The sequence below is a fragment of the Equus asinus genome, chromosome 10 (assembly GCF_041296235.1).
Source record: "Equus asinus isolate D_3611 breed Donkey chromosome 10, EquAss-T2T_v2, whole genome shotgun sequence".
Lineage (NCBI taxonomy): Eukaryota > Metazoa > Chordata > Mammalia > Perissodactyla > Equidae > Equus > Equus asinus.
Window position 1 is genome coordinate 82,703,025 of NC_091799.1, and position 14,109 is coordinate 82,717,133.

General features: G+C 42.9%; 1 protein-coding gene across 4 annotated transcripts in view; it reads right to left on the bottom strand.

Annotated features, from left to right (window-relative positions):
* Positions 1-6,661: 6,661 nt before the first annotated feature.
* Positions 6,662-14,109, bottom strand: part of NPR3 (natriuretic peptide receptor 3) — a 67,484-nt gene continuing 60,036 nt past the window's right edge. For 2 of the 4 annotated variants that reach the window (XM_044779447.2, XM_014833247.3), the window contains exons 5-8: positions 13,396-13,490; positions 11,295-11,430; positions 9,735-9,819; positions 6,662-8,707 (exon numbers count right to left, since the gene is read on the bottom strand). In XM_044779447.2, coding sequence (XP_044635382.1) covers positions 8,596-8,707; positions 9,735-9,819; positions 11,295-11,430; positions 13,396-13,490 — 428 coding nt within the window. In that variant the 3' untranslated portion in view covers positions 6,662-8,595. Of the gene's footprint in view, positions 8,708-9,734; positions 9,823-11,294; positions 11,431-13,395; positions 13,491-14,109 lie in introns of all 4 variants that reach the window. The other 2 variants (XM_044779446.2, XM_014833246.3) reach the window with 1 other exon arrangement.

Consider the following 14,109-nt stretch of genomic DNA (forward strand, 5'->3'; position numbering starts at 1 on the left):
TAAGATTGAGGGAGTAGGCTTGTGAACACCAGGCACAGAACACGGAATCTGACTTGTGAGGAATGGGAGTCATTAAAGGTTATTGAGCAAGAGAGTAACACTATCGAAGCAGTGTTTGAGGAAGACTGACATGGCAGTGGTGAGAAAAATGAGTGAAAGAAGAGAGCTTAGAAATAAGGCGAAGAGTCGGAGGCTATTCCCTGCTAATTTGGGAGTAAGGTGGTAGAGGCCTTGATTAATGGCGGGGAAAATGGAGAGGAAGAGATGGATGGGAGTCTGACTGGGTGTGGGAGGTGATGGAAAGGAAACAAGGTCTACTTGTAGAACACTGAAAACGACCACTATCTACTGGAAGAAGCAGTTTGGCATAGTCGTGGTCTAGAGCAGGCAGCCTGATTCAGACCCCAGCTCTGCCACTTGCTAGCCAGGAGACCTTAGGCAAGTTACTTAGCCTCTCTGTGCCTCAGTTTACACACTTCTAAGTGAGGAGGATGACCATAGACCTATGTCATAGGAGAGACACGTGGGTAACTGTATGTGGTTAAATAAATGAACACATTTAAGGTGCTCAGCCCAGTCTTGGCATGTGGAGAGCTCTCAATGAATAGCTACCATTATTGAATTGGGAAGGGCACGCAGTCTTGCTCATTTTTTTTTTCTTTTGAGGAAAACTAGCCCTGAGCTAACATCCGTGCCCATCTTCCTCTACTTTATATGTGGGACGCCCACCACAGCATGGCTTGATGAGCAGTGTATAGGTGCGCACCCAGGATCCGAACTGGTGAACCCAGGGCCACCAAAGTGGAACATGTGTACTTAACCGCTGAGCCACTGGGCTGGCCCCTTGCTCATTCTTCATTTTCCTTCTGAACAAAATGCTAAGAATAGTCATATAGTAGTGTACAGTTAAGATACCAGGTGGCAAATTCTATTTAGATAACTTCCACTGCTGAGTTTTTGTCTGAAAGCATAAAATACTTTTGACACTCCCCAGGACACTCCTGCAGGGGGACCACAGCTCTCTCACTCAGCTGGTTCTTCTCAAGCATTCCATGGGGCCAGTCCACCCAGCCAGAGGATACCCAGCACTGGCCACTGCACTAAGGGATGCAGAGCGGCTGACACAGCCTGGAATGCAGCCTCCCAGATCTGCCTTGCCTGATTCTCTTTCTGAACTGTCTGAGGCGCTTTCAGAAGAGTGGTTTTGTCTCTCTCCTGGTCTGTGGGGCTGCTGGGCCTGGGAAGTGAAGGTCCCTGTAAGCCCTAGGAACTTTGTGACTTTGATGTGGTCATTTTCCACCAGGCTTCATGACGCCTGGTCTCTCTTGGCCCACTGGAGTGGCAGGGGAATAAAACTCCTATTGTCTACGATGGGAAATCCTCTCACCCACTAACACCTTTATGAGGTGCCACTGTCGCATTTGGGACAAAATCCCAGCATTCTCAGGGGAGACATGGGGCGAGGGCAGCCCCAGCGGGGAAAGGTGATCTTCAGGGCACATGAGGGCCCTCTGTGTTGTGAGGGAGTAGGCGCTGCTCTCACTGATCACAGCAGCTAGTGTCATTGTCCGGGGCGATGAAGTCCAGGGAGCAGCTTTTAGGGCCATCTCAGCCAGGGTAGAGCGCAGGCGTGCGCGGCAGGTATGACGTGCCGGTCCAGCTATGGCACCTCTGCTATGAGGAGAAAACAGATTTGAATGAAGAAATTGCCTGGTCCTCTGAGAGCTTCAAAGGCAATGTGGTCATCACTGTCCCCTTCTTGGCCCTTGTCTGGACCCTTTGGGAGGAGGACAGCATACAGAAAATGGAGCTCTTCCTCCTCACTCTCTCTCTTCTCATCTTCCAAGAGAGTGAGACTACTTCTCATCAAGCACTTGTCTTGATGACCTTGTTATGAAAGCCCTCAAAAATGGCCAAATGAGGCTCTTGTCTCCTTATCCAAGGAGACAGGAGAGTACCATCCTTCTATTTAATATTCATCATGCACCAGGTAGTTTCTAAGTTTGAAGTCCTCACAGCAGCCTGGTGAGGTTGAGAGTATAATTGCCCCCATTTACGCTCAGGTTGCACAGCCACAAGTATCAGAGCCAGGCTATGAACCTGAGGAGTCTGGCTCCAGAGTGTCCTCATCTATGAAGCGGGAAGGATAGAGCTTCAGCAGCTCATGATGGTCAGGGATGCACAAGGCCTGCAAAAGAAATTATTTTTCTTGATTCTAGTTTGGCATTAATAAACGGCTTATTAAATTGCTATTTTTTAAAAGTACACATAGCCGTTGGTACCTCTCCCAATAGTAGCTGCTATTTATGTCAACCCCAGAAGCCCATGATTTAGGGTTAGGGCAGAGCCCTAAGTCAATGGTGTTTGGAGTTCCCTAGGGTTCCTCCAGGGGACATACCCTGACCAGCCACAGTCATGAGGCATCTTTGGCTCATCATGGGATGTTGGGTATGCATGCAGATGTTCAGAGGGAGATGGGGAGGTAAGACATAGGTGGAAACATTCAAGGAGGCCGCGGTCCCCAAGGTGATATGGGAAAGTAGTGGTAATACTCTGTGTTATGGACTGAAGGTTTGTCTCCCCCTAAAATTCTCATGTTGAGGCCCAAACCCCCAGTGTGGCTGTATTTGGAGATGGGGCCTCTAAGGAAGTAATTAACATTAAATGAGGTCATAAAGGTGGGGCCCTGATCCCATAGGATTAGCATCCTTAGAAGAAGAGACACCAGAGAGGCCCTCTCTCCCCCGCCCCTTCTGTACACCGCCCCCCCCCGCCCCCCCAGAAAGGCCATATGAGGATACAGCAAGAGGGCAGCCATCTAGAAGCCAAGAAGAAAGCCCTCACCGGAACAAAGTCCTTTAGAATTGTGAGAAACAAACCTCTGTTGTATAAGCTCCTCAGTCTGTGGCATTTCATCATAGCAGCTGGAGTGGACTAAGACATCCTGTGTTTCCTGGAGGTTTCCTGGTCCCACCCTTCATTCCTGCACTGCCCCCAACTCCCACCCCCACCCCTTGAATTCGCATCCTGCTGCAGAATCTTCTCACTGGCAAATTCTTTTCAAATGGGTACCTAACGTGAGTGCATTTATGGTGTTGTCAGAGGATTTCATTGGGCAGTACAGCAGCAGCAGGACCAGGGGAACATTGCTCCAACCACAAGAATTGCTATGTGTTTCTTGGGCTTAAAATAAATCACAAGTAACTTCCCAGATAGTGAAGCAGCTTTTTACAACCCAGAGGCACCTGGAGATGCTGGTTAGTTTGCTTAGTACCCTAGAACCCAAGGACCACTTTAGATTGACAAAACTGATTTAGGACCCAGTCCAAGTGGGCAAGGGACATGAGTCCTGTGTAGCTATATGGTGTTCTCAAGTTGTACAGACTGAAGACAGTATTATTCATGAAGATTTCTTCCCTTACCTGCCAATTCAAGGTTTACCCCTCATTTTAACAATATATTCTTTTCTTATTTCTGCAAATTTCCCTTTGCTGGGAAGAAATTCTTGAGTTCTTTCACGGGTACCGTTCAAATAGTGCAATTCATCACATCCACCAATTGATCTTTTACTTACACTCGTCCCAGGAGAACAGGAAGTCCTCAGAGAATATGGATATGTGCCGCGTATGTTGGCTGAATTATAAACAGGAAAAGGTTTCTGTGGGATGTATTTTTTAATGAGAACACATTGTTATGCTGTGAGCATGTGGCATTCTTGCTTAATAGAAACATTTACAAGAACACATACACATTTATATCCAAACACCAAATGAAGTAGATACTTTAAATGACCAGTTTGCACCAGAAATAAAATATATTATACAAAACAGGGGTCATATCCACAGTCATTAATTTTCATTTTCTACACAAAACAACAATAAATTAAATCACATTATATGCAGATAGTTCTACTTACATTAGAATAATAAACTGTATGTAGCTTGTGCAGCTTTTACTTTTGTTTTTCTACCAGACTCATGGTAGGTGTCTATGTTTTGGTAGTCCTGTATTTAAATTAACAATGAATAATAGGGCCCAGAAGACATGGGCTGCGGAAGTAATCTTCCACAGTGTCTACACCGTGTCCTCTTGGTTTCAATTATTCACCATGCACAGGGAACAAAGCTCGGATTCCCAGGACCCAGCAAAAAGGTCTGGAAACTCACAGCATCTCCAGGCTTTTAGGGCTCCTCATTGCTGTCTTATAAATAAGCCACACCACACTGAACATTTTCAAATCTTGGCATTGAATGATAAATAGGACATCCTGTTTCAAAATCCAAATTTTCCTTTTTCTCAACCTTCTCTGCCCAATTATTATGTGCAATGACAGCTTTGTGTTCCTAGCAAATAAAAAACAATTTGGTAGTTTATGTTGTGACTTGCATTTGGTGAATGGGCCCTTTATTCCTTGTGCATAGAAATCTAGGTCTTTAAATATGTGAATCAAAGCAATGCAGGATTTTCGTTAACACTTAATTCTGCTGATTCAAATTTCTCCCGGAGGAATCATCCCACACCTGATACATCAAAGAGCTATTAGAACATATGGATTTTTACTTCTGAGACTTGGCTCCCATTGCAACCCTTTCACTGTGTTTGAAGTAGCTTAAAACACGAACCTAACAGCATCAGCTGGTTTAGAATTGCTTTGCCTCTGGTATGAATTAACATTAGTGGTTAATGAGAAATTTTAACAAACTCAAATCCAGCACCTTTTGAAAGTCATTTTCATCCTAGAGTCTAGCTGTAGGGTACGCCTGCAAGAGATATTTGTGAGCTCTACACGCTGACAACCAAGCCAGGCTTCCTGGAGCATACGCACATCACAGGCTTGAACTGCCCCAAGAGTGTGTGTGGTCAAGTTAGCATAAGGGTTCTGATCAAAAGCCAGCTGCATTCTTACAGCCAGCACTGTTTTGTCTTCTTTTGCTCTGAGGAAGTCTGGAGGTCCTACTCCCAAGTTTCTTCTACCTGCATGGGCAAGATGCCAATGCGTCTTTGGAGCCATGATGGATGGTGGGAGTGGGGGAGGATGGAGTGGTAAAGATGGTGGCAGCTTGCAATACTACCCACTTCTCTTTCTTTTGGAGGACCACGCTCCTGATTCTTCTTGCTGGGTGTGTCCCAAGCTCCTTGCTGAGTCTGGCTGTTGAAGAGGGACTAAATTATTGGTTATTCTTTAGTTCTCGAGATCTGAAAAGAAACAAATCTCTCTGAACGGCACCATCTCTTTCTCTCTGCTTCCACACTGGCCCCTAAAACACATTCCATGTTTTTAGACAGTTTCAGGTTTTGCCACTGAAGAAGTTCAGCACATTATCAGCTTCCTCGTGAACCACTGAGCCATAGGGCACAACTAAACAAGAGCCACAAAACAGAGATCGAGGAGCCTAATTTTGGTTGGCATTTGGCTTTATGACTGTATCCACTCAGGATCTGAGTTCTTTGTGTTCCAAGAAACATGCGTGTGTATTCCTTTCAGTTTACAAACACTCCCTTAATACCAGTGGCATAATATTCTGTTTGGGCTCCTAAAGAGGCTTCCACACACAGCCACTGTATATTTACTCACAAGAAAGTGGTGATGTCACTGGAACCTACTTTCTGAATTCTATCACTGTCTGTGTGAGGTCTACGCAAGGCCTTAATTTCACTGCCAACAGTGTATCTTACATTCCCCAAATCAGGGACAACCACAGGAAAGTGGTAAATTAGGGTCAAAGAGGGCACAGGTGCCTTGAATAAGTTAATGATCCCAGAAGCCTGTGAATACGGAGAAGTGACCAGACATTCCAAAGCAAAAGTCTTTGAAATTAGGGAAGAGGAGAAAAGGAGGCATTCTCTTTCCATACATTTCTGCCCTCACTCCATTAAACACAGCTTCTGAAATGTAAAGAACTACTTTAAAGCCGGTGGAACCATGCCTGTGGTTCAGGAAAGGACAAGCTGATGGTTCTTCCGAGAAATGTAATGTTTACAGGGGCTTCCTCGCGGGACCTGTGGTCAGTCTGGGGGAAGATATGCACTCCATACAGAAAGTTCTTTCTGGATAGAAGTGATCATCTGGAGAAAGCTTTCATTTCTGAGTCCAGAAAAAAAATCTAAGAAGGTGACAATGATGACCATAAAATCTATACTTATTTCCAACGCCATTAGAGTATACAAAAAGTATATATTCATTTTGACCTGTAACAATGTCAGCTTATGTCTGGCCAGATGAAAAAATACTGATAAAGTATCCCTTTTAAAATCTGAACACCCTGGATTCCAGGGTAAAAATTAATAGAATGATTTAAGAACTAAAGCCCTATTTATTTTACTGTATGATATGTGGCTACTGGCAGAGTATGAATGACTAGTTGTCAAAGATGTTGCTTAGCAGTTAGGAACTTAAATCCTAAATTATAATCTCCAGAGGTCTTAACCCAGGATAGCCTTGGGCCAAACACCTTCACTTTTAGCAAATGTTTCCAACTTAAGGGAGTTTTCAAAACTTAACCAAGTTTCTCAAGCTCTCAATTCACAAAAATAGATGGATGCAAACCTTCCATTCTCTTTTCACTTAGCAGAGTCCTGAGCTGTTAACGTTTTGCCTTCCTGGATTTCACTTCCCAAACTTTCTTCCTACATTAGAATTTCTGGAACTTGCCTTTCTTGCCTTCTTTTTCCATCCTTTTTTGAATTCAGCACTTTTTCCTTTGCATCCAGCATGGAAAACTACAACATAGTAGTAGTAACTGAACATTGTTCAGTTAATCATAATTAATTCTTTTATCATATTCTCCAGCTGCCTGCGTCCCATTTTTAAACAATAGAAGGGAAATGTGCCTCCCGCAGAAATAACCCATTCACTTTGACTGGCTCACACAAGAGTGACAGAGGCAGACTCCTCCAGCGAAACACGCTCAAACCAACTTCCAGGACACGCAGCTCTCCCCCACCCTGACTCCACCATCCCCTGTGGGAACTACGCCCTCCATTACTAAAAGGAATTGCTCAGATTCCTATTTTCCCTTATTTTCTTAAATTCCCCTATCTTCCTCCCTATGCATGATCTCTCATAGACATTAAGATAGTTTTTAAAACTATTTTCCAGATGCTCAAAATCTTATTGAGGAAAGACTCTACTGACATAATTACATGATGGTCCACTAATCCGGTAACTTCCCATTCTTCCCTCACTGTCTATTTCCTCCACAAATTAAAAATGAAAGTGGCAACCTGAGTTTAAACCTACATGCAGAGTACCGGGTGCAAAGTAGATATTCAATAAATATTTACTCAGTTTTATCCAGATTGCTTCTATCCACACCCATCCCCTGTTAACAGGTTATTAGTGGATGACTACAAAGCTGTGGAGGGAACTGAAAGGGAATATAGTGGCTTTTAGATTCTCTCTTTTAATCAAAACCATCACTGCAAATTTTGGTAAAATATCATGTACACATTTTTTTTTAATTTATCATTTCTGTGCTTACTGTCAAGTTTTAACTCTCTATAAAGTTGTTCTGGAGCAAAAAGGGCTGTCTCCCTTTACAAAACCATACTTAATTCTAGTAAGTTTCACCTGTGATCTTAAAACTCATCACTTGGCCAGAATTAGAAGGGGTCTATGCTAAAACAACATGCATTTAAAACAGGCAAATTGATGTATTCCTGTGGCATCTGTAATCCAAATACATTTCTAGATCTTCATAATTACAGCAGCAATTAGATTTGGCTATGGCCAAGGGGGAGAGGGAAACAGGGAGAAAAAGAGAAGCATCTTCCATCATTGTTCGTTTGTTGTACACTTCACCCACGCTTTTAAAATATAAGTGAAATTTAATCTTCAAAATGAAAAAATAGACACATTTTCTAATAGCAAAATATAAGATTAAAATACTTAAAAATAAAATGTTAGTGTGAAATAGGGCTCTTTTTTTTACATTAAAAAATGAAACGTTTTAGATTTGCTTTTTGTATAAATCCTCTTATCTCATTAACAGTTACAACTTTCCAGAGCAGCTTTTATGAGACACTGAAGGAGACAGAGAGCAAATCCTTTTCTGAGATATGAAGTCAGGACCTGAATGAACACAGTGGACAGAGCAATCCTCAACCTCGAATCTGTCGGCCAGCACTATAGAAAGGAATGCTGTATGTCCAACCTTGAGATTTTCACTACATTTTCCTCTTCTTGGGTGTTAAATTCTTTCCGAGTATACTCTACTTGTAAAAATGATTTTATTCTAGCCATAAACATTTCATTTAAGAAAACCACATTCCCTAGCCTTGTGTGAAAGGCCCCCAAAAGCCATCAAGATACGGAGACATCAAATTTTCAAAACATAAACCTAATCATATGCCCTTGAAACACTATGAACATTTAACAGAATGACATTATATTCTTATATGTGTTTGTCGTGAGATGAAAGGCCGGGAGGCATATGGTGATTAATAATAATTCCTGAGCTTCTAAAGAAATTTTAAAATGAAATGACTAACTGCTTAAAAGAATGAGTTCTTCAAGAGCGCCCCTTCTGTTCCATTGATGTCTTTCATCCCATCTATCTTCTTAAAGAATCTCAGGCTGAAAGAAAAGACTTCCTTTTAAGCCACCGAAAAATGGGATCTGATGGAATCTTCCCGTAACTCCCGATGTTTTCCAATGTTACTTTCTTCTTGCTGGTTTCGCCTCTCAATGGTTATTCTGTATTTCTTCCTGGGTAAAGGGAAAGTGAATGTAGTAATAAAACATCACTTGGCTACAAAATACTATGGTTTCTCTTACAAAGAATGCCCTCAAGGGACATCTGGGTTTGGGTTGATAAATGAGAAGTGACAGAATATGAAACCGTGGTCAGAGATTAAAGTAGTGTGCCCCAAGGCATGATGCCCTATTCAAGGAGGAAAATTGGCCTGTCCTTCGAAATGCCATAGAACAAGCCTTCCCCTTCTTTCCCGGGTGCCTTGTAGGTTAAGTCTTGTCTATTCTGCCACAGAAATTCTCCCCAACTCCCAGGATATGCCCTAGATAAAGATCAGATTAAGTGTACTGTGACCAAAGGAACAGGAATACAATTGTTCCCACCAAGAACCACATGCACCCAGAGTTTCACTTCCAAGCAGAAATGAAGAAATCCTGGTCTAATGACTTAAGAATAAGCCACAAACTCAACCACCAAAGATTACAAAGGAATGGACCACTCTCGTGGTACGAAACTATTGGTATCTTGAACACACATCAAGATTACATTTTTACCAGCCGTGGGCTTAACCACAGTAGCAACTAAGCATATGGGTTCTCAAAATACTGAGCAAAGACCAGCCTGAGGGTACAGACTGCTTGGTGTTACATCTTCCTCTTCAGAAGGTGAACTCAGGCACCTATTTCTGAATTGGAGGAATCCTGAGAATGGGGCAGTTGATTGCCCCCTTATCCAAATCCCTCTCCACTGAAGAATTTGGTGGGCGGTAGGAATTCAGGTCAGAATATTTTTGATCGAAGGATAGCAGTGACTCTGTGGCCCACAGGGAGATGCAACAGAAATGCCTGACCCACTACCCAGTATGCTAACCCACTGACCACCACACCAGGGATCACACCAAAACAATGGCTTGGTTCTTTCAGCTAGCGTGATTTTGGGTAAAATCAAAATATGGACAAGTCACAAGGAGGATCACGCAAAGGCAAGTGACAAGGGCAAAAAAGGAGAGTGAACTTGAAAACTTTATAAAGCGGTCCTAACCTGAAAAAGTAGAAGGCCATTAGCAAACCAGCTCCTAGTAGGGCCCCCACAACGATTCCTGTCACGGCTGATTCTTCTAGGCCGCCTGCTTGAAAAAGAAACAGATAATCAGAGTGCATTTTGAGCAATAGAAATGTCAAGTTTCATTCACTGGAAGGTGTTTCTCGGTTTCCCACTTGAGGCAAATTTTCCTTTCTTCTTAGGAGGTTTCCTAGGGAATCCTGCACATTCACTTTTTCTTTTTCAAGTGCAAAGCTTAAGAAGCATATGAGAAAGTACTAGATGAATGAACACACGAGTGAGCACCATGGGAACAAAGTAGGCTCAAGAAGGGTTTGAGGAAAACTGGAAACGGCAGTTTTCAGATCTATCCAGGCTCTGAGTTCATAGTCAGAGAAGACAACTGGCAGACCATTGGAACGGACCCAGCACTTCTTTTCACAGATGGATGGTGACACTTCAAAGTGCTGGGAGATTTGGTGAAAAATTCATTGGGTTAATGTTCTGTTTTTAGATGTTCTCTCACCAAAGCCGGAGTTTCATGTCAAAATGTCCTATATAGCTTTGTGAAAATGTGAATAACAATTTGAAACAATCAAGTTCAGCAGTGTCCTAGTTATTACATAAAAATGATAGCTAGCTTTAAATAAACAGCTCAGTGTACAGCTTTTAGTGCATTATCTCATTTAATCCTCAAAACAGCCCTAAGAGTTGCGTGCATTTCTTTCCTTTTACATACGGGAAAACGGAAGTTTAAGGAGGTAAAGGAACACTCCTAGGGTCACAAAACCAGGAAGTGACAAGGGTAGGATTTCAAATCCAGACCCAATAACTCCAGAGACTATGTTCTTAAATTTCTGCCTTACTCCTTCCTGTAATTATTGCATATACATAAATTCCTCAGAGTCTGAAGGTTGGTCCCAAAATAATGAGCATACATATATTAGCTGAAAGTGACCGACTGACCTGAAAAATCGATATTCACTTTGTCCTCCCTGACTACCTTATAAAATGGTCTCTCTAAAGCAATGATTTCCAACAATTCTCCTATTTCTAAGTTCCTTACAAGAATACCCACTTGCTTCTATATTTCTGGTGAGGCTGCTCATAAATAACAGATTTTATATTTATTTGTCAATTTGTAAATTTGTAGGTGTTTAAGGAACATTATCTGTTTGGTTCTGAGGGGCAGGAGGAGAACCACAAACTCTGAGAATCAGAATGAGACTTGCTACAAGAGATAAATGAGTGAGTGACATTTAGTATTTGATTTTCCCTAAAAGTGGAAACCTCAAATACTAAGACTTTATAGTAAGAGACATAAAAAGAGGGAGAAGCTGTCTACCACTTTGGAAAAGGATGGCAGGGAAGAAACACCTAGAAGCCTCTGATGAAGACAGGATGCCAGTCTGTGAATTGTTCCCTTGGGTTTTGCCACATCAGAGAAAGAAGTCTGAACTTTCAGAAGCTGTGCTTTTGGATAACTCCTGTCTTTTAAACTTGCATTATGCCAATACTACAGATGATGAAACAAAGAGCAGATTAAGTCTGTAAACTTACATGATTTGCAAGGAGAGCTGTTTGTGTGCTCCACAATTCTAGTTTCATCTATTCTCAGTTTCAAAGGTCCCCAAGGATATTTGATGTTTGGCCGCATTTCAAAACGACCTTCTTTTCCAAAGTAATCACCAATAACCTATATAAAGGCAAAAAACAAATACGCAAACTGAAAAGACAACTTTATCTGTCTCCAAAGGAGGCAGAAAGCTCAGAGCCTTGCACTGCTGCTGCCAAAAATGCACAGCCTGATCTAAAGGGGCTGCGTGGGGGCCAAGGAAGCCAGATGGCCTGCACATCATCAAATCACCCCCGCCAGGCTGGTCAAGAGCATGTGTTTCAGAAGAACAGGGGCATGGGGTGGGCTCCCCTAGCCTTCACATTGACTGTCAGGGTGTGTTTCTGAGGACTTTGTAAGTCAAGATTTGCGTCGCCAATGATGCTCTTAAGGTGGGTATAATTTAGGGAGAACAGTGCTCAACATGGCGGGGAAAGTGGTTATATAGGAAATAATAACCTTGGAATTCATGGCTTTTCCCTTGTTCATGGGATAGGGAGCTGCTCCACTCATCTGCCACAGAGAATCCCATACGGTCAGCCATTTGTGAGGCCCAAGTTACTTTCAGGGACGTGTGAGGGAGTGTCAAGGTCCACTTTCTACCCAGGGTAAGCATATTATGGTACACAGCCTCACACCACTCAGTCAGCTCAGGATGTTATTAAAGCATTAAAGAACATCTTTTAGGAACTTCCTGTTTCACTCTCTTCTGGTTGGAAGACTATTCCCCATCCTGCTTCAGGGGTTACACACTCTTCTCTCTGATGAATGTATCCTATTTACATCCCCATTTCCAGGCTGACCTCTCTTTTTCAGTTGGCTCCCTTGGCCCTGGAAAATCAGTATCCGTTTATGGCTCAGTTCAAGGTTCACCCCTCAGTTTCTGTTCAGTCAGCTCCCAAGTCCTGATTAGAAGTCCCTTCTCACTCAGGGTCTCAGGATCTGCTTCTCTTTTGTCCTGCTCCTGAGAGGCCTGTGACATCTCCTCCCCTCTCTCTCCTGAGGGAGGCCCAGCAGCATCTCAAAGACTATTTCATGTCATAGTAAAAAGAATTCTAGATAATCACCAAAATATAACAATCACTGGCCGGGACTAAGCCCTTACCAAGTGCTTTGCACACATTCTTCCTGAATCCTCACAGCAACCCTGTAATGGACTATTACAACCCACCTTTTGCAGAGGGGGGAGTCTAGAACATACTATGAGACCCAGCTACTCTAAGGGGCAAAATCACTCAGTAAATGTAGCAAGTGCTGGTCCACTGGCTCGGCCCCTCCTGGAAAGGCCAGGCATCTGCGTACTAAGAGAAAAACAGCAGGTCCCATGTGCCAGGTCACATGAAGTGCCATGGGCGCAATGAGGCTGGGCAAGAGCCATCAAGGAGGCACAGAGCAAGCAGCATTATTTGACCTGAAACACTGCATCTCTATATAATGTTTATTCAAATATTTATCATCTAAAGTTTACATAGTATTTTTCTAAGTTTCATTTTATCTGCTGCTCACAATAATCATGTGAGATCGGCAAGGAAGATGTGATGATTTCCATCTTACAACTGAGGAAACTGAGGCAGAGAGCTCACACCCCAGTAAGTGTCAGAGACTCATCCTGCATCCAGGGTACTTTTCTCTTCATGATGCTGTCCTGAAACCCCATTATCTTTTGAAATATTAACCCAAGTCTGGTCTATAATCCCTCCAACCAAAAAAATTTCCAAATTTTAAGGGAGGAAATAAATACAGTTTCTCTTTACCTCTTTTAGCCGATGGTCCTATTCTGCATCTGAGGCATGAGATGTGATCCTTGCCCACTTGAAAGGTAGGATTTCCCCACTTAGGATAAACATGGAACCACGTCTGGAAGTCTTCGCTGATACCCTCACCCAGAAGTGAGCCCACCCTACTTGGAAACCCCCAGATTTTCAGCTCATTTTTACATGGAGGCTGCTCTGGGTGGGGGTGGGTCTTTGGACACCAGGACAAATGCATTCCTTGGAATCTCAACAAGCAGAAGGGGCAGCTGGGGCAGGAGTCTCGCGTGCTCACCTCCTGGGTGCCCGCTTCCGTGTCAGTCATGGCGATCACAGAGAAATCCCCATAGCGGTCTCCATTGGCATCTATGGACACCTGCCCAGCAATACCTCGAGGAGGAGATGTGAAAAACGCCAAGTTAGTTACTTAAAATACCTCTGTCCGCCAAAAAAAACAAGAAAATGAATGGACAGGATTTTTTAAACAAACTCATGCCACAGGGAATCTCATCAGACTCTGAGCATTTTTGTTGGCATTTGGAAAGACATTGTAATTTCATCTATGTCTGCATTCCTAAATTCTTAACATTTCTCCATTTAAAAATGAAAAGAAAAAGAAATAAATGACCTTCTTTGGGTAATATGTTAAAAAAAAAAAATAAGGTTAATCCTGAAAGCAGCATGCTTATCCCAGAGTTTTGTATTAATTAAAAAAAAAATGCAAAGAGTGAGAAGTGCAGTGTGGTACATTCATGGTGTGGTACTTGTCATGGGGTCGTGTTCTCACCAGACCAACATTATAATAGAAAACTCATTGCAGTTTCAGGCCGCAGTGAATGTGCTCTGCTACGGGCTCCTCTGATGCACGGGAGAGGAGAGCGCCTGCTTCAGGCGTTGGGGAGCCAAGAGCTGAAGAAGAGCTGGTCTTTATCTGACTGTGTTCCCTCATTCATTGTTTATCCAGATGTTTTCTGGGTGATTACCACAATGCTGCAGCTGAGGCAAAGAT